Source organism: Sminthopsis crassicaudata, chromosome 5 (genome assembly GCF_048593235.1).
Source record: "Sminthopsis crassicaudata isolate SCR6 chromosome 5, ASM4859323v1, whole genome shotgun sequence".
Lineage (NCBI taxonomy): Eukaryota > Metazoa > Chordata > Mammalia > Dasyuromorphia > Dasyuridae > Sminthopsis > Sminthopsis crassicaudata.
In genome coordinates, this window is record NC_133621.1 from 18,205,379 (window position 1) to 18,231,230 (window position 25,852).

Below are 25,852 nucleotides of genomic sequence, written 5' to 3' on the forward strand. Positions count from 1 at the left end.
ACCTGCTGCGACGCGGCCTCCAGGAGGGAGCAGGGCCTTCTGGCCTCGTTTCAAACGTGGAGAACCAGCTGCGGGCTTGGAGGCTGGTCAGCATCAGAGCCTGGGAACAAGGGGCCATCCTCCCAAGCTGACCATCCCCCCTGCCCACCCTCCACTTCACTTGCTTATGGCTTCATCGCCTAATCTGTGTCAGGAACCAGTGGGGGGGGGTGTGTGAGTGCACGTGGGGAGGGGGGTCTTTAGGGAAGGGGACCAGGGTCCCGCATTGGTAGAGCCCACAAAGGATGGCGGCCCAAGGCAGTGTCCACAGTCATCGGGGCAGGCGGACCGGAAGCCCGGACCGAAGGCAGCTCACACGGACACATGGTAACCGTCATGCAGCTTTGTCTTTAATGGCTCCGAGTCCCACCCGTGAGCGCCTCCCGGCAGAGAGCCAGTTTGGGGGCTTTGGGAGTGGCCCCCCCTCGGCTGCCAGCCTGCCCCAGGCCACCAGGTGGCCCCCCCCAGCGGGCCCCAGGGGCTCCTGGGACATCATCACAATGGCGGGTACCATTGACTGACAGGCTAAGGCCCAGAGCGTGAATAACACAGAAATCAAGTGGGGGGTGGGGGGGAGAAGCGAGTATGGGGCCAGGCCCGCTGAGGAGAGCCCCCTCCCCCCAAGCGAGACCGGATGGGGGGGCAGGGAGACCTTCCTGGTGGGGGCCGGCCTCAGCCAACGGTCAGCTCTGGAGCTGGGGCTGGCCCCCAGGTGGGGGAGAGGATGCTGGGAGGCCGGCCCGAGGCCAGGCCGCTGGTGAAGGCCCACGGGGAGCCAGGCTGGGCCACAGCCCTCAGGACGGAGAGCCCAGGCCCGGGGAGGTGCGCTGTGCTAGCCAGTTCTGCAAGGCCCAGGACCGGCCGGAGGGCCCGGGATGGCCGAGGGCCGCTGCCCCCGTGGCGGGGATTGTCCTACGTGGACTTCTTCTCCTCTTCCTTCCCTTCCTCCTTCAGAGACTCGGCCACCAGTTTAATGTGCTGCGGAGAGAGCAGAGAGAGCCCTGAGCACCTCGCCCTCGGCCCCTGTCTGGAGAAGCCCCCACCCCGTCCCCCACCCCCAGTGATAGTGGCAGGAGAGAGCCTTCGTGAGGCTGCGCTCCGAGTTCTGTAAAAGAACCCCCCCCTTATGGTCTGGGGCAGCCCGGCCCTCAGCCCCCGTCCAGGGGGGGGGGGATCACGAAGCTCTTACTTCTTCCTGGGGACGGTTTGCTCCAGGGCCCAACAACTATGGAACTGAGGGCATGTGTGAGTGTGAGAGAGAGAGAGCTCCTTTGCCTTCTCCCCCCAAGGGCGCCTTCTCTCAAGCCTGCTCTGAGACCCCCACGAGTCCCCTGGGCCCCCACCCTCCTCACAGACCACCTGAGCAGCAGGGAGTGAGCCCCCGGGCCAGACCATAGTGTACAGAGAAGAAGGTGACCTCAGGCAGAGTGACCAGATCAAAGTCCCTTGGGGGGGGCCCAGCCAAGCCCTGGGGGCTCCCAGCCTCTCCCCCCCTCCTGTGCTGGGTGGGCTTCCCACCCCGACTCCTGCCCCCCGCCTGGAATGGCCAGATTCCCTCCTCCTCCTCTCCCCCATGAGATCTTAACTGGCCGACACTGACAAACCCGTCACTTCCGACAGGGGGATCTGGGCCTCCCGAGGGGCCTTAGTGACCACAAAAAGCCTTATCGCCCTCCCGGAGTTCTTCCTCTGCGTCTGCCAAAAATAGGGTGAAAAATGCACTTCCGTGGAGTTGCTTTCCTTTTCAATCCTGTGTATTTTGTGTATTAACGGTATTATTGTGAGAAGGAGCCCGAGTGTCACCAGCTGGGCCCGGGGCCCAAAGGGGGAGAAGACCCTGAAAGGAGCTGCCAAGCTCGGGGAATAAAGGAGCTGGGACGGGACCCTCCCTCGGAGCCCCAGCCACTCTTGTCCCCGGACTTCTTCTCTCCCTTGTCCCCTCAGACTGTCCCCTCCTGACCCCCCCACCCCCCCATTCTTCCCGAGGACCCTCCGCCCCCTTCCGGGCAGCTCCGCCAAACAGAGAGTCTCCAGTCCAAGTTCACGGCCCCAGCGTGCACAGCGACTGCTGATTTTTCAGAATTTCCCTTTGGTTTCCTCTCCCAGAGCCCCCGAGAGCGGCCCTGCTCTGCCCTGGCTCTGCCCTGAGCTCCCCGGTCAGTTAAGAGTCCCCGTGGGTTCTGAGGCCTGTTTCCACCTGCCAGCTTTCCCAGCCTCCATGTCACTGCGACAAAGGATGGAGGAGGGGGCGAGAGAACCTTCCTGGGCCCAGGAGGAGCCGCTTGAGCCGGGGAAGCTCCCGCTTGGGCTCCTGGTCCCCGAGAAGCCCCCCTGTCTGGTGAGAGCCCGGGAGCCGGCAGCAGGCTGGAGACCAGGGCGGGCAGGAGCCGGCGGGCCGGGAGCTGGACTGGGGGGGGACGGGGCCCGGGCTCCGCCCCCGGGCCGGGATAACTCTATTAGTGCCCTGGCTGGGCCTTCCGTTGGATGGTTGCTTTATTTCCCCAACCTGCAGCAGGTCTGTGAGAGCGCATGATCGTCTCCGGAGGTTATTTTTTGCCTCCGCTCACTTTTCCATTACCAGCCCTTTCCATCACCCCCGGGCCAGCTTGCTCCGACTCCGGCTGACGTACACATTCTCTCGGAAGGAAACTGGAATATTCCGACCCAGGTTAATTATGAAGCTGCGTGTCCCCGGCGAGCCCGAGCCTCCCTAGCTGGCTCTCCTCGGAGCACAGCAACAAGGCGGCGGCGGCGGCGCTTTCTGGAAGGGCCTGCGTGAGGACTCCAGGAAATGCGCCAGCACGCCGGCCTGGGCCCCCCCCACGGAAGCAGGGGGCCACGACCAGCAGCCTGATGGCCCGGCGGCTGTGGGAGCCCGTGCTCCTCTGCCATAGGCCATGGCCACCAAGAGCCGGCCCGACCTCGGTTTTCTAGTCTCTGAAATGGGATCCAAGCTCTTCTGCGGTTCTCAAAAGCCGGCGTCTTCAAATGTGGAAATGGGTTTAAAAGGAGAGCACGTGTATATTTGCTGGGGGGGGGGGGGTTGGGGAGGAAGGGAGAGACATTTAGAACACAAAACGTTACAAAAATGAATGTTGAAAACTCTTTACATGGATTTGGGAAAATAAAGTGCTGCTGACTAGCATGGATACTTTCTCCAAGATGGCAGGGGTTTGACCTGGGCTGTACTCGGGCAGTCACACATGGGGTAGAACTGGGCTCCCCAGGCCGGGACCTCCCCAGTCCCGGCACACAGCGGGCTCGTCAGCACTTCCGTCCGTCAGCCAAGAACGCGTTTACTGAGCATCTCTACGCGAGCTCAGGGAGTTTAGGGGGCACTGCTGGGCACCCTGGGCCAAACAGCAGCAACCTCTGCCCTGGAAGAACCCAGCCTCGCAGGGGGAGGGGCGGGTCCGCCCTGAGGTCAGCACAGGCCGCTAGGAAATCATTAACTCCCTCCCCGAGGGAGGGCTCCTGGCAGTGCTGGCTGGGTGACTAATGGGGGGCGTTTACCCAGCCACCCCCAGTTCCAGAGAAGCTGGCAATCGGGCATGGCAGCGACTTCCTGGGCAGGTGCCAAGAAAAGGGCCAGTGACCTGACGGCATCAGGCTCTGGGGAAGAGGGAGATCATTTGGGGAACTGCTGGAGGGAGTCAAGGGGAGGGGGCAGCAACCAGGCAGGAAGCCGGACGGGAGGTGACGTCACAAGGCAGCCCCCGATGTGGGCCCCCAGACAGCAGCAGGTGACTGGCGCTGCCATAAACCAGTCTGACGCAGTTGTTTCCTCTGGCCCATCCCCGGGGCGGGGCCGGTCACGGCTGTCCCGTCCGTTTCACCCTGAGACAGGAGTGGCCGGTGACTGTCGCGGTCACCCCGGTCATGCACGTGCAGCCCCGGGCCCGGCAGGGCTTCTCCCCAGGAGGACTCCTGCACTTTGTCCATCTGCACTCAGGTCTTCTTGTAGGGCAGCAGGGGACAGACCCGAGCACGATGGCCCCGGGGCGATGACCTTGGGCTTCCCTGCCTCTGCCCACTCCCTGAAGCCCCCCTGTGTCCCCAGGCCAGTCTTTGGACGCTGACGTGCCAAGACTTTTCCAGCAGCTCCCAAGGCTTGCTGGAAAGACTCCATCCCAGTCTGTGAGGACAGGGCTGATGAAGGGACAAGTTGGGGAACCCAGGCCTTTCCCGGACTCCCCGAAGGGCTGGAACAAAGGGCGTCTCTCTTCTGGCCGCATGGGGAACTTGAAGAGAATGACCGAGCCGCTTCTGGCAGCGGGGAAGGCCCAGAGGAGACAAAAGGGAAAGGCAGGGCCTCTGGAATGGGACTGGCCAAGGTTGTTTTTTTATTTTTTATCAAAACTGGTGAAAGACCAACATTGTGTGAAATCACCCATCAAAGTCCTGAAAGTCATCGCTTCGGAGGAGTCTAAATCTGTGATTTCACAGACAGAATGGAGGCTTCACAGACAAAAAGCAGCAGAAATGACTGGTGCCAGCAGCTGCTGAGAAAAGAATCCAGCCCATTCTTTCTCCTGCTCTGTAAGGGAGAGGGGGAAAATGCTGCAAAATGTCAGAAAAGGGAAAGGGAAGGGAGCAGAAGAAAGAGATTTTGAGTTCACATGACCCGTCAGCGGTCGAGTCCGGGGTCAGGGCCCCGGCTTTCAATCATGAGGGGACCACAGGCGCCTCCTTTTCTGAGCCTGGAGAAGATGAGCTTCTCGAAAGCCGGATTTTTATCACTCTGTGCCCCAAAGCTCTGTGCCTGCTTTGTCCAGGGAGGGGCTTGAACCGAGCAACAGCAGTTTTATTTTGTGTTCAGGTCTTTCTTCATCCCCTCTCACTTCCCTCTTCCCTGAACGAAAAAGCAAGAAAAACAAAACCCATTCCAGAGGCAGCCCAAACACATCCCTACGGGGTCTGTCCCCCAATGTCTCTTTGGGGAGGGACAGGAGGGGAGCTGAGCTGTATTTCTTTTTGCTATTCTGTCATCTTGGGTCTGCATTCATCAGTTCTCTCCTTCAGAGCCAATATCTGCTTAGGAGGTTTCGGTATCCTCAGCCTGATGGCCTCTGCAGTTCTAGAGACCAGTTAGATGATCCTTTGTCATTGTCTGGGGTCTTTGAAACAATCACTTAGGACCTGATAATCTGTGGATCTTGAGTGTCATGGGAAAACCAAAAAGACATTTTTTCTTTAACATGTTGATCTCAGCGACATTATCCTGCTTTCCTTAAAAGATCTTGATTTCTTTTGCTTTATTATTTCATTATTTATTTTTTATTCAGAGCACCAGGAACAGAGGCTAACAGTAGCTCTTAAGCTTATCCGTATGTTCCTATTTAAATACCTTATATTAGGTAAATATTGGCGTGCTTTGTTACAAAATCTATGGCCAAGTAAACCTGATTTGAGGAAAATGGTCACCGACAATGAGCAAATGGTAGAATTAAAGATGATCAGAAGGAAAACTGAGCGCAGAACCAGGGATTTCTTTCCAACTTCTGGCTGAAAGACCCCAGAAAGACAACTTGAGAAAACGTGACCTAAGTAGCCGTTAGTGGCGCAGTCACGCAGCTTCCGAGCTGGAGACCACCTTGGAGGCCGGCCAGGCCGACCTCTCCGTTTACACGGGAACCTGGGGCCCCGGAGGTGAAGTCCAAGGGCACGTCAGACCTCCCCTCTCCATGGCCTGGAATCCATCACTCCTTCCACCACAACACACAGTTTTCCATTAATCACAAAGGTCCAAGCACTGCAACCAGCCAGCGTCTGACAGAGACCCCGAGTGATCTGGGGGGAGAGACTGCCGGCTCTGCCTCCTGCCGTGTGGGCCCGTGATGGCTCCCCATCCGATGGTGGGTCTGGCTGACAGAGGCCCTGGGTTTTCTGGGTGTTATGACAAGGGAGACCCCGGCACAGGACCACTCCACGTGGCGTGCCCTCGTCAGAGAAGGGCTGTCTCCAGGAGCACAGCAGGATTGAACTAGCCCAAAGGAAACGAGAGATGCACCCCAAATGTTCATAGGGACTCTTTGTGTCCGAGCGCTTTGGCTCACGTTGGTCTGATCGGCCCCTGTGGGACGCACTGTGACGCTACATTTTGGTTCTGAGAACGAAGGACAAGGACCAAGTGTAACCATCTCTTTGGGTCTCAGTTTCTTCATCTGTAAAAGGAGAGATGAAGCCAGATGACTTCTAAGGCTCCTTCAAGCTCTAAATCTCTCTTTCCTATGAATCTCCTCCATCTTTATTTATTATTTATTACTAATACTAATATTATTTATCACTAAATCTTTAGTTTCTTTTAGGAGTCAAAAGTCCCTCTACGATTCTAAAGCACACTTCTAATTCTACACAACAGCTAATGGGTACTTATAGCTAGACAATTCTGAAGGGATCCTGATAACAAGATGGGCTTTCAAAGGAAATACTTAAATATTGATTTCCTTTCTACGTCAGGTAAGTGAATCGAGTGGAATTTTTGTGGATTACAAAACTGAAGCCAGATCAATCAGAGAAAGAACAGCTCAAAGTATCGATGTAAAAGAACGCGAGAGCTCCGGCGGGCTGGCGGGACATATTTTATTTATCCTGCGCCCCTTCTTCCTCGATGCCCCCTGTCCCACCATGACAGGGATGGTAACAGATAACCGAGCAGCTGGGGTGGGCGGCAGTCAGAGAGGGAAACTGGGGGCTTCCACGGTGTAAGGATGGGGAGGGCTTTGGGTGGAGAACTGACTGTATGGTGCTGGCCCAGGACCCCCCGCACGGCACGCCCTCCTCAGAGAAGGGGAGTCCAGGAGCAGGACTGAACGAGCTCAGAAGAAATGAGAGGTCCACAATGCCAGAGAAGCCCCCCCCCCCCCCAATGTTCACCTGTGTCCCAGCATTCCGAGACTGTACTGATCTGACCCATCACGGTCGGACACACATAACTCGATTCTAACACAGTGAGGTTGTTCTGGTTCTCCTCCACAGCCATGGCCAGTCTCCGTGAAGGCCTGGGGAGACGACCCCAGGAGACAAAGAGCGTGCCCTCGGCCCTCGCTGCACCTGTGAGAACTTGCTCCTGTGGCTGACTTTCAGAGGCAAGCTTCCCCGGGCAGAGCTTAAAGGCCCCAGAAACGAACCATCGCAGATAGTCTAAGCCCACAAATTAATTTCAGGGGAGAGTGGTGAGTCTCTGGGATCTGTTTACCATCAACCCACAGACACAAAATCAATCTTGATGCTCTCAGGCCAGGGAGCCGAGTCTATCTGATTAACTCCAGATGGCTCCGAAATTCAGGGCTTTAAAATGGTCCCGTGACTTTAATATCAAAAGCCACACAATGCGGCGATCCTGCTCGAGCAGAATGCAAAGGGACAGGGAGGAGGCCTCCATGGCCCAGCAGCCCTCACTAAGGAACGAGCAGGGAGGTTCACTGCGGGCTCCAATGGGAGCTGCTGGGCTTTCTCCCTCTCCCACTGGATCATCTTTTTTCTGTCCATGTTCCCACCAATGGCAATGGTTTCAGGCAGCACAAGAACAAAGTCTGTTCAGATGACTTCTGGCGGGCAGCCCATTGCCTTGGGAGGCTCTGCCATGCCCCCTGGCTCTGGTGCCACGCTCCCATTCCTGTTCGGTTTTCCCCTTTTCTGAGCTCTGTTCCAAACCAATATTGAGTCTTTGGAGACCTTGGAGGAAGGCTGCTCTGAGGAGTGGTGGAAACTGTCCAGATAAAGGCCAAGGGTCAGGCCAGTGGGTGAAAAGATGGGAAGGGGAGAGAGGAGAGAGAGACAGAGAGAGAAAAGAGAGAGAGAAAAGAGAGAGAAAAAAGAGAGAGAGAAAAGACAAAGAGAGAGAGAAGAGAGAGAGAAAAGAGAGAGAGAGAAGAGAGAGAAAGAGAGAGAGAGAAAAGAGAGAGAGACAGAGAGAGAGAAGAGAGGGAAAGAGAGAGAGGAGAGAGAAAAAAGAAAAGAGAGAGAGAAAGAGAGAAAAGAGAGAGAGGAGAGAAAAGAGAGAGGGGAGAGAGAAAAGAGAAAAGAGAGAGAGAAAGTAGAGAGAGACAGAGAGAGAAAAGAGAAAGAGAGAGAAAAGACAGAGAGAGAAGAGAGAGAAAAGAGAGAGAATGAGAGAAAGAATGAGAGAGAGAGAAAGAAAAGAGAAAGAGAAAAGAGAGAGAGAGAGAGAGAGAGAGAGAGAGAGAGAGAGAGAGAGAGAGAGAGAGAGAGAGAGGGTGGGGGGAGATATTAAAATCCAATGTGATGGAAAAAACATGGCAACAAGCTAGTAGGCCATTGTATCCAAAAATTTATGGTCAGAATGTCAAATCTGATTTATTCTTTGCTAGTTTTAAGAACTAGAGCAAAATTGAGATTATAAGAAGTTTTATTATTTTCGTAAATTTTAGTTGACTTTTTCAGGCTGAAACCAAAACCATTTCTTCCACTATTTTATATGATGTGTTGGCCACTTTTTTGTTAAGAGACCAAAACTGCATCTGTTGGGTACCAATTATCTCTGGACACTCCTGTGTTGACTAGGAGAGAAATCAGGGCCAGGGATTACTAAAAGAGGCCATCGCTCCAAAATTCGCACTCAGTGCTTGCTGCTGGGGCCCTTCCCTCCCTCTGGCTGGAGAGGAGGGTATGGAAGTCAGGGAGCTCCTCCAAGAGTCTCTCCTCTTTCAGGTGGGAGCCCAGGGCACTCACTGCCATCTCCCACTCCAGCCTGGGAACTTCATCCTATCCCAGGGTTCCAGGCCCTCCACTTTCCAGCTTTCTTTTACGCGTTGTCTTTCCCTTTGGAGGGGAAGCTCCATGAGGGCAGGGAGCATCTTCCACTGTGTGTGTGTCTGTGTGTGAGACCACTGGCACATGTAACAAATATTCACTCTATTCTGACAAGAGGAGGTTATCTGTGACAGCCAAAGGCGATAAATGTTATACCCAAACAGCTTAAGGAGCTGAAATGGAAAAAGGGAATGTGACGAGATCTGAATTATCAAGAGGAAAAAAAGGCGAAAAAGGGTAAGGAAAAGCGACTCCAGGAAATGAGATGCAATTTGTAAGACTCATGAAGGAACGACAACAAAAACAACAACAAAAACCCATTAGTCAATTTATCAAGAAAAAGCCAGGGCTAAGAAAAATGTTTCCTTTTAATAGATGCAGAGGAAAAGCTGATAATGGTACAAGGAACTGTGCTTACAGCTCTTAAAAAACAACCAAAAACTCTTCTGTGAACTGGAAAGGAGAGGAAACAAGAAGAGGCAAAAGGGGAGAAATAAGGAAACTCCAGCGCCTCTAGGGTCCTGAGCCTGCCCCACCAAGCCCCGTGTCCCGGGACCGCCCACTCATGAGGCCTTGAACACGGAAGGTCCCACAAATCCTGTCACGGAGACACCCTTTGTCTGCGGCTGCAGAGAGCCTGTGTTACTTGTATAACCAGCTTCGTGAGGAAGGACCCTCCCCTTTGGATCGCCCTGTGATCGGCCCGGTATATCGAGGCGCCGTGCCCTTGGCCGGACTTCTGAGAGGGGAAGGGGCTGCCCCACAGGCCGGACCGAGACACGGCAGGCGAGGGAGAGCCTCACCTTCCTTCCCCAATGGAAACAAAATCAGCCCACCAGAATTTCTGGGTCTGACTGGGCACAAAGACTGAGGCAGGGCTCTGACCCGGTCCCAGCTCCTGCCCAGCGAGTTATCTGTTTAGTGGGGAGGGGGACCCCAGCCTTTCGCACTCCCTCTTCAATGCTCCCCTGGAATGGCCCACAAACAGGTCCTGCCTCTTCTCTTTAGTCTGATCATTCACTGATCATCTTCCCCCCCACCCCCCAGCCTCTCTACCAGGCCCCTTCCTTTTCCTTCCACTCACTCACTGTAATGGCCCCATAATCTGGCTTAATCATTTGGCTCAAACGGCCTCCCCCAAAGGGGCGACGAGGTGGTTCAGACCCAATGCTGGAAGTCTCCTCAGACACGGACTAGCAGGGTGACCCTGGGCAGGTCACTTCCTCTGTATCAGTTTCCTCCTCTGTAAAATGGGTTGGAGAAGGAAAGAGTCAACCAGTCCCCTAGGGGTCTTTGCCAGGAAAGCCCCAAACAGGATCAAGGCGACTTGGCCAGGACTGACAACAACTGGACAGCAAGTTACCAGTCACCTTCTCAGCGGCCAAGTCGGCCGGCGTTTTCTCAGTCCTCATCCATCCCGACCTCTCTGCAGCGCTCTGGACCGTCCCTGCTCCCCGGGGGTTTGGGAGGTGCTCCTCCTGGCTGAGACCCCGCTCGCCCTTGCTCTGCAGCTGCCCTCCCCAGGCGGCTTTCAGACCCCACAGTTTTACTTGATCTCATCAGCAGCCACGGGTTCAATTATCTCCTATCTGCAGACAAGCCCACAGCTCACACATCCCGCCCTGCCCCCGGCCTGGCACCCACCACAAATACCTTCTCACATCTCCCACTCGTCCCTCCCCCCAGGACCCTTGTCCTGCGCCCCCTCCCCGGAGGGCGCTCCGTGTCCAGGAGACCCTCCCCAACCTCTGGGCTTGTCGTAGATGAACCTGGTTATTTCTGCAGCGTCTCCCCAGTCCGGCTGTTTGTACCCCATGCCATAGCAGGCGCTCAGGAGATGCTTCTGTGGCAGGCTTACTTCCCCTTTGTGCTTTCTCGGGGGACACTTGGGGGTCCTGACACCACTTCAGACCCTCTGAGGGACACTTTTGTGGCTGCTATCAGGTTTGTGCTGAATAACATCTGGTCCCCAGCCCTAATCCCCGCAGGGGAGGCCATTCCCTGGGGGTAAAAGGTAAGCCAGCCGCGGCCTCCTGATGGGAAGCAGCCCACTGAAGCTACCTGGGCTGGTTTTAGGATGTGGTTAACCCACACGCTGGGGACCCGGCTGTGGCTTACCAGGCTTCCCCCTCTTCCTCGTGACCTTAACCGAGAGATGAATCTGTCTCAGGGGGATGAAGTAACTGTTTCCCCACTAACGTCCACATACAAGGGAGAGCGAGGTCTTGTTCGGCCCCCAAGCCAGCTCTTTCCCCCCAAGCCCATCTTTTCTACTTAACGCTTTCTTTGAAAGCGGGAGCCTCCCGGGTATAGCGGGGAGCCAGCAGCCATACGGATAGTTGCAATATTACAGTATAAAAACACCTACTATGTGCATGGCTAGAAATGGGAACACCAAAGGGAAAAGCGCTGGAGAGCAGCCCAGCCGCGTCAGTCAGTGTCTGCTAGGGGACACTGGATTAAGAGGGGCTTCTGGGGTGCGAGATCTGACCATGAGGCTCCGTCCAGTGTGTGGAGGGCGTGCCCAATGCTGGGGCTGGCGTGAGGAAGATTGCCACTGCTCGCTGGGGGATGACCTGGGGCTCAGGCACTTGACCTCTGCCTGCCTCGGTTTCCTCCACTTCAGAGAAGGGATAATAATTGACTCCTCTCGGGTTGTCGTGAGTCAGAGAAGCGTGAAGGGCCCCGAAGAGTCGGACGTGAGCGAGGGACGACAGAAAGCGCGGTCATGTTCTCGTAGCATTCCAGATGAGGAACCTGAGGCTAGAGCGCGCTCTGAAAGGCACAGACTTGGGACCAGCAGGCCCCGGGCCCCTCTATCAGCACGAACCCCTCCCACCCTTGTGGCCCCCACTGATGACCAGCTCTGCCAAAGCCTTCTGGACAGAGCTGGGTCAGGGTGCCGGTGCCCCGACTGCTGCCCGGAGTGGTCTCTGGGGTCTCATCCTGACTTAAATCCTCGTTTTGCATGCTCCTTCCAGTCTGAGAGAGCACCGGCTCTGGCAGCACGTCCCAGGGTGGTCCTGCGGACCCCCAGATTCTGCCTCTCTCACCTGGAATTGGCCCGGCTAAGCTGGGACTCCGCAGCAGGTGTGCTTTGGGACCCTCCCGGGTCGTCTGTGGCCCGTCCCCCAACGTCCCCAAGGCTCCCCTTATTGATTCGGCCGGGGGCCACACAACAGGCCCTTTCTTGGGCCCTGAGTAGAGACACTGATCCACGGTGCTCCACCATATTTCTTCTACAAATAGAGAATCTGAGGGTCAGGGGGCCGCTTTTTTGGTTCCTGGGTCGCTGCTTGCTGGCCAAAGGCTCCTCTGGACACCCGCTTTGTCCCCGGGGCCGTCCATGACAGGGGCCTCCCAGGACAATCTTTTTGCCATACAGACTCAGTCAATCTAAGTTAATGAAAAACATTCTTTCCCTCAGAATCCCTTCCTTCAACTCCAGGCAAAACTGTATCGATGCAGCCGCCCCCAGAAGGCCGACTGGCAGCTCTTTGCCCGCATTCTGTGGGCTCTCGCAGCTCCTGCAAGGACCTGGATGCAGGCCCCCAGTCCAATGGGTCACAGGGACAGGGACCATCCATCCTTGCCTTGTTCGAGGTAAATCCGGGAGGTCAGTGAAAGAACTGCGGTGCTGCTTTTTCTGAAGTGGCTTTGGCCACAGTGTCTCTGGACGGCCTTGGGAGGCCTGGGGAGCAGGGAATGCCGGGGGGTGCCTCCCTCTCCTCAGCCCGGGATACAGCACCTCCTCCTGGGCCTTTTCCAGCTGAGATGGTCCCGGGGCCTCCCATGCCCGCCGGGGCAGCTGCAGAGAGCCGCAGGAGCTGGGGAGCACGGGCAGCTCTTGTCCTTGTGTCCCTCCACCCCACAACCTCTGCCCAAACCATTCTGGTCTCCCCCAGCGTGCAGTCAGCCATGGGCGGAGGAGCTGCTTCCATCTCATTTACTCTTTTCTGTTTTTGTGCAGAAGTGTCACGAGTCTCTTCAGTCATTCAAGTTAGCGTTCTAATTTCCCTTCTGTGACTGGCAGGAAGCAAGAGCCCCCCGAGGGTGCCGTGGGAGGGAGGAAGAGGAGCCAGAGACGGGGGGGGGGGGGGGGGGGGGGGGGGGGGGGGGGAGGCGCTGAGAACAGGGGCTTCTCCCAATGTCCGACTGTTTCAATGAGAAAGAACTGGCAAAGAGCCCCGGAGAAAGGGCGGGAAGGACAGAGGCAGAGGCAGCGCTCTGGAAATAAGCACCTCAGAGAAGCTGCGGACGCTCTTTTGTGTTCTCCAGGCCGTCTCCATACAGAACAAATATATTTTCTCTCTTTTTTTGGCAACACCGAATGACATGAAAACCAGAAGTGAGCATAAAGGAGCACATCTGCAACGGCGTATTTACTGCAAATGTACAAAAGTCCAGAGCAGCGGCACTGGAAGAACAGAGACTGGATGGCACGGCACGGCACGGAATAAGCAGCCGCCAGGGCAGCTCGGGACTTCCTCTTCAGAGGCTCGCCACAGAGTCTGAGGCGTTGACGACCCAGGAGCGAGACTTGCACGCGGGTCCGGCCTAGCTTCAAAGCCAGCTCTTTATTTGCCGCGCCACCTGGAGGCTGGGGTCCCTGTCTCGAGGGAGCCTGTGAAGGGGCTTGCTGCCGAGTGGTCTGCCTTCCATCACCGTCTCCTCTGGGGACCGAGGAAGCAGAGATGCGTGTCTGGGGCCACGGGCACGACCTGAACAATGGCCCAGGGAAACAAACCAAGGGAAGCGGGGGCGAGGGCTATCTGGGAGGAGGGAAGAAGAAGGTAACCAAGACGGGGACTCCTCCAGTCCTCATGGACGCCCGCCGCCATCTTCCCCTTTCTCCTGCCCAGGTATCCACTGGCCCGAGGACAACCGCGCCCGAGTGACCCAAGTGTCCAGTGGGCTTTGCAAATCCCTCCACTAACGATTCTTGTTCCGGAACACTTGGCACTCTCTGTGAAGGGAGAACTTCCTCCACATCCCCTCCCTCTGTGGGCCGGCCATTCCGCCCGGAGCAGGGGCTGCTGCTCCCCGCAGGCCGCTCTCCCTGCCTGATTCCCTACCCTGTCAGAGCTCTTCCTGAGGCCTGAGGATATCTTGTATTTCCTTTGCCATCTGTATTCAACAATCGGTTTGTGTGCTGTCTTCCCTCGGTGCAAAGTCAGCTTCTTTGGCATCAGGGACTTACTTCGAGGGGCTGGAACACAGTAGGTGCTTAATAAATGCTTCCTGAATCGAACTGAATCTCCTCTGCCCGTACTCCTTGGATTCCTGAGGAATTTGTGTAGTTTCCTTGGCCTGGGTGAAATGAAAACCATGTCCTCTCCGAAGGGGAGCGTTTGGAAGACCTTGCTGTCCCCGCGCAGGGGTGCTGGCAAGCGCCTCCCAGCAGCAGATGTCTTCCTGTTTTACACCTCGCTTGCTGTTGACATTCTTCAGGCCAATGAACAAAGCCCCTGCTGGGGCTTATATAACTTTCACATCAACAGAAAAGTCACCTCATTAGGAAGGAGCTTTGAAGGCCGTAGTTTTTTCCATTTAATCAAATTGATGGTTTATCGGCTGAGAAGTAACGGCATTTCAAAATTTCTACATTTCCCAGTCAATGGATAGAATTATAAAGATAGAAAATCATCTGGGAGAAGATTCCTGTTTCTGTCTAATTTTTTTTTCATCAAAGGTGCCTTTGAAGCATGAGAGCAATCAGCAATTGGCTTTTAAGCACCTTTTGGGTGAAAGTTCCACCCAAGATCTTTTCCATCCTGTTGGAAATTCTCTTTGAGATATCTTAAAAATTAATCTCAGAACAGCTAAGATTAGAAGGAGAGCAAGAAACGTGGAAAAACTTTTTTTATTTTTACATGCAGTTCACTGATAAAGTTGAAATGAGTCAAATTCATAAGAATATGAGTCATTACTCAATTGATAAATGGTTAAGGGATAGGAGCAGGCAGTTTTCAGAAGAAGAATTAGAAGCAATCTATAATCGTGTGAACAAATGCTCTAAATTGCCATTTATTAGAGAAATGCACATTAAAACAATTCTGAGGTACCCCCTCACATCTAGCAGATTGGCAACATGGCAGAAAAGGAGAATGACCATTGTGGAGAATATGTGGAAAAACGGGGACACTAACGCACCGTCGGTAAGTTTGTGAACTGATCCAACCATCCTAGAGAACAGTTTGGAACTATACCCAAAGGGCTATAAAACTGCATACCCTTCGCCCCAGCAATACCACTACTAAGTCTGTATCCCAAAGAGAGCAAAGGGAAAGGGCCTATATGTGCACACATATTTATGGCAGCGAAGAATTGGAAATCGAGGGGATGGGTGCCCTCAATTGGGGAGTGACTGAACAAGCTGCGGTATATGATGGTGATGAGATGCTAGTGGGTATAAGAAATGATGAGCAGCTAATTTTGTCTGCCTGAATTTTGGATTTCCTTCACAGGCTAATGGTAGACTATTTCAAAGTCCAATTCTTTTTGTACAGCAAAACAACTGTTTGGACGTGTATACATATACTGTATTTAATTTATACTCTAACATATTGAACATTTATTGGTCAATCTGCCATCCCGGGGGGGGGGGAGGAGGAGAAAAATTAGAACAGAAGGTTTGGCAATTGTCAATGTTGTAAGATTACCCATGCAAATATCTGGTAAATAAAAAGCCAAAAAAAGAAAAAAAAAAAGAAGTGATGAGCAGAATGGATTCAGAAAAACCTGAGAAGACTTATGTGAACTGATGCAAAGTGAAGTGAGCACTATGAGAACACTGCACATAGTACTAGTGATCAACTGTGACTGACTTAGCCATTCTCAGCTTTACAATATTCCAAGATAATACTGAAGACCTCATGATGAACAATGTTATCACCTCCAGAGGAAGAAGTCTACATGTAGACTGAACTGTACATTTAAATTTTTTCTTTGTTATTATTATTATTATTTTTTGTATTTTGTTTTCCAACACAGCTAATATGGAAATGTTTTACATGACTGCTTATATCAAATACATCCAACTGTTTGCCATTTCTGGGTAAAAGGGAAAGAATTTGGAAATAAAAAAAATTAAAAAACAAATGTTAAAAATGTTTGCTTAATACTTTTTTTGCATTTTATTTTTCTTGATTTTGGGGGGGAGGGGAAATGAAGGTCTGTGTTTTCTTTTATAGAATGAGTAATATGGATATGTTTTACATGATTGCATATATGTAAACCATATCAAATTGCTTGTCTTCTCAATTAGGGAGAAGAAGAGAGAAGGGAAAGATTTTGGAACTCAAAAAATTTTTTTAATGTTAAAATTTGTTTTTACATGAAATTGAAAAAATAAAATAAAACTCATGACAAAAAAAAAATGTTTGCTTAAATTTAATCAAGAGGAAAAAAAAAAAAAAAAAAAAAAAGGAAAATTAATCCCCTTCAAAATGGGAGTTGCCAAGCACAAATCTCTTCCTTATGGACTTAAACATGTTCACCCCTTCTTGCTGCTGTCCTTTCCTTATTTTCCATGTCCAGCCCCCATATCATAAGAACCACACATTCCCAAAGTGTACGATTATTGTTAAAGAATCCCTACGTCACTCCAAAAATGCAGATCTGTTTCATTTTGTGTCTATTTGGATCCACAGACTCCCCAGAAATCCCTGGGATGATCTGGCTTGGATAGGTTTTTATATACCAAGCTGATTTCCATAATTTCTTTTAGTTTAGGGTTTTGTTTTTGTTTGTTTGTTTTTTGGGGGGTTTTCTGGCCAATATTAATGATTTTGTAGCGTCTTTTTCTATGATGCTTCTCCAAATGAGTTCATATGCTGAATCAGTAAGTACTGTGTTCTGAAGCTGTGACTGTCCCCTTGGGGAAGGGGTTCCATTTTTGCTGGTTTGAAGCAGTTTCTAGACCGCTTCTAGACTCACTTTGCCTCAGTTAGTTTTCTAAGACATACGGAGAGAGTTAATTCCTTGACTTCTGTTTATTTCCCATTTTTCAGTGAATTTCTATTTAATTCATTTTTCTGTGAAATACATTGGCAAAAAACTGCAATCCCTTTGTGAGGGGCCAAGCTTTTCTAGTCTTATTTGGGATGAGAGTGTCAGTGCAGATATGGCGCTCTTCCTTAATCTGTGGGTTACTATAAACAGGTCAGGTATTAAGAGTACCCCTATCTCCATCTTCTTCTTGAGCATCGTCAGGATGGGAGGGAAGTTGCACTGAAAGGCCCCTTTCATGTTTCTCTTCATCCCGTGGGTTTCAGCAGCTCCCCCGGAGTCCTTGGTCAGCCTTCCCACGCCAAGGCCTTCCTAATCCCAGGCAGCTGAGCGAGGTTGGTCTCCGACAACAGAGACAAGTCCTGGTCCTCTCCCCCTGGGAGAACGTCGGCCCTCAGGAGGGGCCCGGCTGTCACTAATTCAGACTGCCAATGACGGGTCTGCCCAGGAAGAGCTCGCCCTCTCCCTAAGCTTGCTCCATTCACGGCTCAGGAACTCTGTGTTTGTACCTGGAAAACGATGATGTTCATCTGGAGGATCTACCCAGGGCCTCCTCTCCGGAGCAATGAGCTCTATTCAGCATGATAATGGACACCCAGAGAGTCCAACGCCCTGGATGGCAGGGGCCATTTCCTTTTTGCCAGACAGTAGGAAGAGCGCCAACTCTTGGAGCCAGAGAGCCTGGGTTCAAATCCCACCTGTACTCCCAAGGCCACTTGTGGGCCTGCCTCCTCACCTTTAATGAGGGGAGGTCTTGCAGCCTCCGCCATCCCTTCTTGCCACAGAGCTGGGGTGCTGTGACTCAGAGTGGGAACAAAGCTTGAGGGGTGGGTGTTCCCCCATGTTCTTGTCTTACTTGGCGCTCCATGAGACAGGCCCTCCCTCGGTGCCCATCGGGCTCCAAAGGGCCTCTTTTACCCTGAGACTCCCCCAAAGAGAAACCCTGACATCTGCCCAGATTGGAGCCCCTCAGGAGGCGGGGGGCCATGGGGGGGATTAGAGCCCCTTCGGGTGCCCACCCAGCGCCTTCACAAATACACTTCAGGCCTCATTTCCTTCAGTTAATGTGATCCTATTTGTGCTTAGATAGTTAAAAAGTGTCCCATTATTTTCGCTCAGGCCTGTTTACACTGCTTTTTTTCTTTGTTTAATCATTTCACAGATCGGTAGTTTCATGGTTCAGCTGCTGTTTCGGGCAGGATGGTGTGTAACAAAACACCTCCCAAATGCTGCCTTTGAAAACCCTCCATCTCCGAGTGGGAACGAGTCTCCACTGGTATTTTCTGTCCTAGTTGCAGAGTGAAACCCTGAGCATAAATTGGAAAAACCCAGCGATGACGGACGTTCCCGAGCTTCCCCTCCATTCATTCACTCCTCGGGCAAGTTCCTCCCACCCGTACTGGACACGGGGCCCAGTTCCTGCCCTCAGAGAGCTGAATGTTTATTCTGGATTGTGCCATTTGTTGACAGTGCATCTGACAGTGAGCCAGTAAGAACCGGCCAGATTGCTGGAAGGGGAAAAGTCCTTAGCAAGTGGCCCGCCTGCTGTGCTCATTTTACAGAAGGGACAACTGAGGCCCACGGAGGTTAAGTGCCACGGAAGGCCCCAAAGGGGCCCCTAATGGCCAGTTCTCCCTTTTCGACAAGGCCCCGGCCCCAATGGGGGAAGAAATCCAGGGGGATCCCGCGGGAAGCTCAGGCCTGGCCTTGCAGTCAGGTTGGAAGTTTCCCCATGGGTTGATAAGAAGCTGATAAAAAGGAGGTTAAATTCCAAGCGTGTTCCCCCCCTCCCGCCATGTGCATGACCAGCACCCGGAGCCTGGCTGGGAGGAGCCGCGCCTGCTGGGCGAGCCCGGTCTGGGCAAAGGTCACAGCGGCCTCAGCTTCTTGAGGAGGAAGTTTCTGGACAAGGTCGGCTGTGCTGGGGGGATGGGAGGGGGTGAAAACCAGCCTGGTCTAATGGGGGCATTGGATGGCTCGGGTAGCCCCCGGCTTGGGGAGGGAGATGGCGCTGCCGGCTGGCGGGACAAGCTCACGGCAGAGGGCCACTGACACGGGGGGCAAAGGCAGGCCTCTCAGGGGGCTTCAGGGTGGCCCAGGGAGCAGAGGGGACAAGCCCCAGCACCCCCAGATTGCCGCTGCCCCCACCATCTACCCAGCGGGCACAAATTTGCAGCATGGCTTCTTAAATGTCTTCCACTCACTTCTCCCGAAGACATTTTCACTTGACCCCAGGTGTACAAACAGCTACGAATCCAACACTTACTCATGTCCCTCATTTCGTGGTACCCCGGGATTCTTTGTCAAAGGCCCCCAGAAGCTTCGGAGAGCGGTCCTTCACTGGTTAGTGAGAACGCCTGCGGAGATCAGCAGCACTGGGGGATGAAACCCCAAGGGGGAGTGTGTGAGGGGCTTAGGGCAAGGAGGGACACGCGCTGACAGGTGGCAGGAGATGGGAAAAGATAGGAGAAGCAAAGGGAGCCCCACACTAGCCACCGGTTTTACCTAAAATCAACTTTCTTTCCAAGAAAAAAAAGAGAACCTTTCTCCTTCCATACTGCAGACCTTGGGCCAGATTAACCATTTTCTGCCCTGGAGGACTGGACCTGTGATTTCCAGGACACAGGAAACTCCCCGGGAGGCCATTCCCTTCACTAAGGCAGGTCACCTTGTGGCGGCCACTTGGGGTCTCAGGCCCTGCCCAGCTCAGGCGGCAGAAGGAGCGAGCAGCAGGAGGATTTCAGAGGGTTCTGGAGAGACTCACAGGAACCGATGCTGAGGGAAGCGAGCAGGACCAGGAGGTCATTATACATGTCAACAACAAGACTGTATGAGGATCAGTTCCGATGGACGTGGCCTCTCCAGCAATGATTCAGGCCCGTTCCAATGAGCTTGTGATGGAGCCCCTGGGGGCTGAGTGTGGACGGCATTCTCACTCTATCTGTTGTTTTTTGGTTGCATTTTGTTTTCTTTCTCATTTTTGTTTCCTTTCTGATTTTTCTTGTGCAGTAAGATAATTGCATAAATATGTATGCATGCATTGGATTTAACATATTTAACATGTATTGGACGACCTGCCAGCTAGGGGAGGGGGTGGGAGGAAAGGAAGGAAAATCTGAACACAAGGTTTTACAAGGGGCAGTGTTGGAAAATTATCCATGCAGATGTTTTGAAAGTAAAAAAACTAATAAAAAAAAAAGAAAATGAATTCAAAGACTCACTAACAACCTTTGAGACTACAAGCCAATCTCAGGCTAGGGACAGTCTGAATTTTCTTACTGAAAAGACACATGCACCGAACAAGGGAGCTGGGGATATTTTATATTTTCAAACCTTCTATTGAAATCCTAAATAAGAACTTGGAAAAAGATTCCAGATCTGAATGGTGGCTTTCCTTTGCAAACTGAGTTACAGAAATGTCCCGCTAAGACCCCTCGCTGGCCCACATTCCCACAGGTGCCCAGAGAAGTATCATGGACCTGCAGTTACACGACGGGTAACGTAGCATTTAGGCAGTGGCGATGTCTACGGAGCACCAGGCCTGGAGTCGGGAGCGTCTGAGTTCAAATCCCACCTCAGACACCGTAGCGGTGTGAGCCTGGACAAGTCGCTGGGCCCCCATTTGCCTCAGTTTCTCATCTCTAGAAGGGGACGTTGGCGGACTTCTGTTCACTACAGAGTCACAGAGCGAGTCACCAACGGCTCATGCAGGGGGGCACGTGACTCTGGAGAGTCCGAGTGTCGCATGCCCGAGTGGGCACGGATGCAAGTGCCCCCGTGGCAGGGGCTTTCTGGCTTGGGTGAGGGCAGGTGGAGCAGGGATGTGCCAGAGCTGATGCCCGAGGGAGCCCAGCCCCCCAGCAAGGGTGCCCCCAATTCCGTGCTGACGGATGTTCTGCTGATCTCGCACTCCTTTTATCACTGCTTTTTGGGCGGGATTTTTCCCTATTCCTCACAGCTTGGGCTTCAAATACTTTTCCTGCCCTTTGGGCCCCGGCATGAAACAAACCAAGCCAAACTGCACCTAATCTGCCCAACGTGCGGCAGTGAAGGTGGAGAAGCGATTTTAACCATTCTTGCAAGGGGTTATGGGAAGGAAAAGAAAGAAAGGAAGAAATCATCATCACCGAGCAGAAACTGTCAGCATAAAGAGCAGCCTAACCACAGCCTGCCGCCGTGATAAACTTGAAAACATCCACAGTTTATAGAAATGCGGCTCTCAGGGGAACAGGAAGAATAATATCTGCCATGGCAACCGAGCCGAGCCGCCTGCCGGCACTTTCTGAATGAGTGTTTAGGAGGAGATTAATTCAATGCACGCAAGGATGAAAGGGCTCTTGAGATCCCTAACTGTCTCCCACAAATTACGCTCATTGGGGGACGGGATGTTCCGAGCAGATTGCATATTCTCTAGATTAAACTGGAACGTTCCCAGAAAATTTATATGAAACAGATTAAACACACATGACGTGCCGCCATTTCTACCACCGCATTCAAGTCATTTACCGAAGCATCAGGATGCTTTGTTCAGCTGCTCGTGTCCGTGGGGGTTGGGGGATTCTGGCCGTGAAGCCGTTAGAAGCTTCGTTACACCTGGAGAGGCAGGAAACCCGAGGGGGCTCCCAGGGTCCTGGGACACTTGGCTTTTCACACGCCGGTTATCGGCCCCACGGCAAAGTCTCCCGCTGTCCGGGACAGTCGTCACCGGAGCTGGGGCACCTGCCCCCGGACCCCCGACAGTCGGGGTCTTTTCCACGAAGCCTGTGGGACGAGCCCCGGGGACGACCTGGGAGAGAGCCGGGCGCTCCTGCTGTCCCCTGGCCCAGCCTCAGCCCAAGGGAAACGTGACCCGTCGTCCCCTCCTTCCTTCCTCGGATTTTTATTTACTTGTCTGAACATCAAGTAGCTTACGCCCAATTAAACCCACAGCATCGGCCACTAGGTGTGGAGACAAGGACCGAAGCATCCAAGATGGCCTCCCTGGGGGGTCATGTCCACAGGCACTAGGAACTTACTGGAGCTGAGACCCCCCCCCCCCCGCTGCCCCCCACCCCGGTTCCTCATGGTTGTGACCCAATAAGCTGGGCTGCCCCCCATCGCCCAAACACACATGCTGCTCGTGAACTCCAAAGGAAGCCTAACGGGAGTCCTCCCAGGAGGAAGCCAGGCCTGTGGACCCCCAGGGTCCACATCTCAGGGTCTAGAAAGAGAAGCAAAGCCCATGGAACAGACACGGGTCAGGCCGGTCCAAGCCACCGCTAGCTGAGAATCCCTTTGGTGGTGCTCCAGCAAGGGGGCCCCCGGCCGTGACCGACCCGAGCGGGAGCACCACAGACCGACCCGAGCGGGAGCACCACAGACCGACCCGAGCGGAGCACCACAGACCGACCCGAGCGGGAGCACCACAGACCGACCCGAGCGGGAGCACCACAGACCGACCCGAGCGGGAGCACCACAGACCGACCCGAGCGGGAGCATCACAGACCGACTCGAGCGGGAGCACCACAGACCGACCCGAGCGGAGCACCACAGACAGACCCGAGCGGGAGCACCGTGGCTCAGCCAGATCCCTGGCAATCTCTAACTCTGGCTGAATAGTTCCCACGGATGTATATGAGTGAATAAAGCACTTAATACCTGCCCACTCTGCGCCCAGCCCGAGAGAGGCCTGGAGGTACAAACAGAGAAGAGAGCCTGTGAGCTCCGTGCGGCTCCAGGGCAGGTCCCCCAGCCCCCCAGGCCCTCATTTCCCCTGATCCTCAGGGCAGGGCCCGGCACACTGGCCAGTGGCCTGTGTTCGGAGCAGTGGCCCAGGCTGGGACTCCTGCTTTCCAGGCTGGGGCCGAGCCCGCGGTCCTTCCCGAGCTCCCACCCTGTCTGGCTCCGTCAGGGTCTCAGGGGAGAGGCAGGTGAAGATGGAGGCCCAGGTCCTCCCGGTGCTCGCCGGCCCTCCCTCCTGGCCCTCCTGGCCGGGCCTGCTGCAGACCTGCCCTGCTGTCCCTTTAGTATTTGTTTTGTGCCTTCTACACTTTCATGATCCTCAGTTGTTCCATCTGTGGGGTCTCATCAAACGGATGGCCCCAAGGACTCTCCACCATCTCCAATCCGCGCCCCCTGGAGGGGAGAGGCTGACCAACACGGCTCCACAAATTGGCGGCAGACTCGGGGCTGGGCCCCTGGGCCCGGGGCTTCATGGCGAGCAGCCAGGGAGAAGGCCCCTTGGGCTGGTCAGTGTGCGCAGGAGGGAGGCGGGGCGTGCGGGGCCTTCAGAGCCAGACCTCGGGTCTGCCTCTTGTTCCAGAAGCCGACGGAAGCCGCTGGGTGGGAAGGGGAATCCGCGGCCCGGGCTGCAGCCAGCGTGGACTAGAGTGCGGGAGGCTCTCCGGGGCAGGGGGCCCCGAACGCCGCGGCGAGCCCATGGGCAAGGGAAGGGCCGGGCAAGCAGCGGGAGAAAAGGCGTCGGGAGCAGAGGGGGTGGAAATGGCGGGAAGTGTGAGGTCAGAGGGGGGAGAGTCCGGCAGGAGCTGCTGAGGCTGAGAACCCAGAGACGGGAAGAAGGCGGGGGGAGTCTGGCGGGGAAGGGCAGGGATTCTGTTCCACAGCTCTGGGATCTCCATGGGCCAGGCGGGCGAAAGCTCAGGGGGAGGTGGGGCTGGATGCGTCCGTCACCTGCACGGAGTCCAGAGGTCACAGTCGCAGCGGTGCTGGTGACGTCATGCCTCCAGCGAGGAAGCACCAAGGTCAGCCAGGAGAAAAGCAAAGCTGCCCGGCTGGGTGGTTTTGGGCGGGTCGTTCAGTGGGTCTCTGTGAGGCGTAAGGTGAAAGGAAAGCCGTTCCCTACACTTTAAAACCGTCCGGACCGTACATCCCACTTGGAGAAGCAGCGACCTCTCTGGTATCGAGCAGCCAAGACGGACCCGGGGGCAGCAGCCTCCCAAGTCAGAGGACACCCAGAACCTCCTGTGGGTCCCTGGCCAGGTCCCTCCCCCCTCTTCTTTATGTGGGTCTCCCCCTCTTGTTGGTAAGACAGAAAATCCTTTTCAGAAGTCCAAAAGGGTCCACAACGGAACCAGAACCGGAAACTTTGCTAAAACAAAGATCCGTGCGGTGGGAGGCGCGGGATCGCCCGCCACAAGGCAGGATCTCTCCCCTCCCCCCTCCCATGTACTTCAGCCCCAGCGTGGACGCAGACGTCCATGTGACCCATGACCCCAAGCCCACAGTTGGCTCTGAGATGATGAAAGCAGAACTTTAACGGGCTCGGCACCGAGTCGCTGCTTCCGCCCGCTGGAGGAGCGGCTTGCCGGCTCCCGGGAGGAGCTCTTCCTTCACTCGGGTGGAGCACAATGATGTCAGAAAGGCGGGAATGTTGGGCAAAGTCTAGGTCACTCATGGTGGGATCCTGCCACGCTCCTCCTGTGTTTTCATAAACGATGCCTTGAGTCTCGGTGCCATAAACACCTCTGGATTCCAAGGGCCCTCGGCATCAGGCCGCAGGGTTTTCTTCTATGCATCTTGAAATTCTAACAATGCATTTTTATCGGCTACCTCCTTTTGCCTTTTCTAGTTGGCTTTTATGTGATTAGCGCCATAGGCCGTGCCCCGCGGCGAGAAGGGACCCCAGAGTTAACCTCCTCACCTAAAAATGGGAAAACGGGGCCTTCAGAGGGGGATCCTCCAAGGTCATGAAGCGAGTGAGGGGCAGAGGCAGGATTTGAACTCCTGCCCTTTGTGCCACACTTCCCGGTGCTCTCCCCTGCGGCCGGGGCAGGACGGATCTTGCTCGGGCAGACCCTCGGATACAGGAAGAGGCTCCAGGAGGGCCTGAGGGGCGTCTGCTCGCTGAGAATCAGAGAGGGTTTGGGCAACGCTGCCGTGCGGCCGTGTGAGGGTCAATAACGTGAGACCGAGGGCGCCCAAAGGGGCAGCAGCGGGTCCCTCCTTTCTTCCTTTTCTGGCCTGGACAACAACTCCTTGTTGATGAGACTCATTTACATAAATATAGGTATCAAAAGCCCTTTACGTCAGTTCTCAAAAAGCCGATTTAAGGCCAGATTATTTATTGCTGAAGTTTTGTTTAGAAAACTACATACTATTTTTGTCCTCGCCGGGATAGAAATTCTCTACATTTTGAAATATCAAATAAAGAGACGTCAGCTTTTAGAATGTATTCCGGATGGAGAATACGCCCATTCTCTGGAGAGAAAAGTAAATTAAGTGGGCTCTGATTTTCCCCTCAGTGCATCTTCAAGGAATTAGTTGGTGTAATTGAAGATTTTGGCCACGAAGGATTTATAACAAGTATTTCACTCTCACAGAATGATCTCCCTCCCGAACGTCAGGCTGTCCTCTCGTAACAACCAGGCCCAGCAGCGGGCCTGACGGAGCCCATGTAAATTTGCTGCTGGGGGGGGGGGCGGGAAAGAGTCCCTGAGGCCCTGCCTCCCTGGCGTGGGACCGACCGCTTCTCTCATGGTTCCTCCTGGCACCTCCTTTCAGCCCCCAAAGCCCCTCACCAGAGCCATGGAGCTTGAGGAGGCCCGTATATAGCAGTCGGGCTCCTTCTTTGGTTTTGACGCTTTCCCTGCTCTCCAGATGACAGCTGGCAGTTGCCACAGTAACAGAGACTGTTTATTGCTACCTGGCAAAATCAGGATTAGCTTTCTATCAGTTAAATTATAAATATGTGCCACAAAGACTTGGCTGGAACAATCCACTTAGTCTTCTGCAGACCTTTTGTCTTCCCCACGTGGGACCCAGGCCTTTTAGAGGGATTTTCTGTCAGTGGCCCCCAAACACCTGCAGGAGCCGAGATTGCCCTGGGATGCCTGCCCTGCACCCACAGAGAGCACCACCCTTCAGGCGGTGTGGACCCGACCGAGTGGACCCTTCTCGGCCAGGCTACACGCCGTCACTGGGCCTTTCTGTATCAAAGCCTTCTCTACTTGGTACGGACTGCCAGAGTGTGGGCTCCGCCGTCAGTCATGGTCTTGGGGAACACGAGATCAAACGCAATGAAGGGAGGGAG

The 25,852-nt window shown here is 54.2% G+C and overlaps 1 protein-coding gene across 2 annotated transcripts in view; it reads right to left on the reverse strand.

Moving 5' to 3' along the window:
* Nucleotides 1-367: 367 nt before the first annotated feature.
* Nucleotides 368-25,852, reverse strand: part of ANO10 (anoctamin 10) — a 165,320-nt gene continuing 139,835 nt past the window's right edge. For both annotated transcript variants that reach the window (XM_074266962.1, XM_074266963.1), the window contains exon 13: nucleotides 368-1,017. In XM_074266962.1, the coding sequence (XP_074123063.1) occupies nucleotides 952-1,017 (66 nt within the window). In that variant the 3' untranslated portion in view covers nucleotides 368-951. The remainder of the gene's footprint in view (nucleotides 1,018-25,852) is intronic.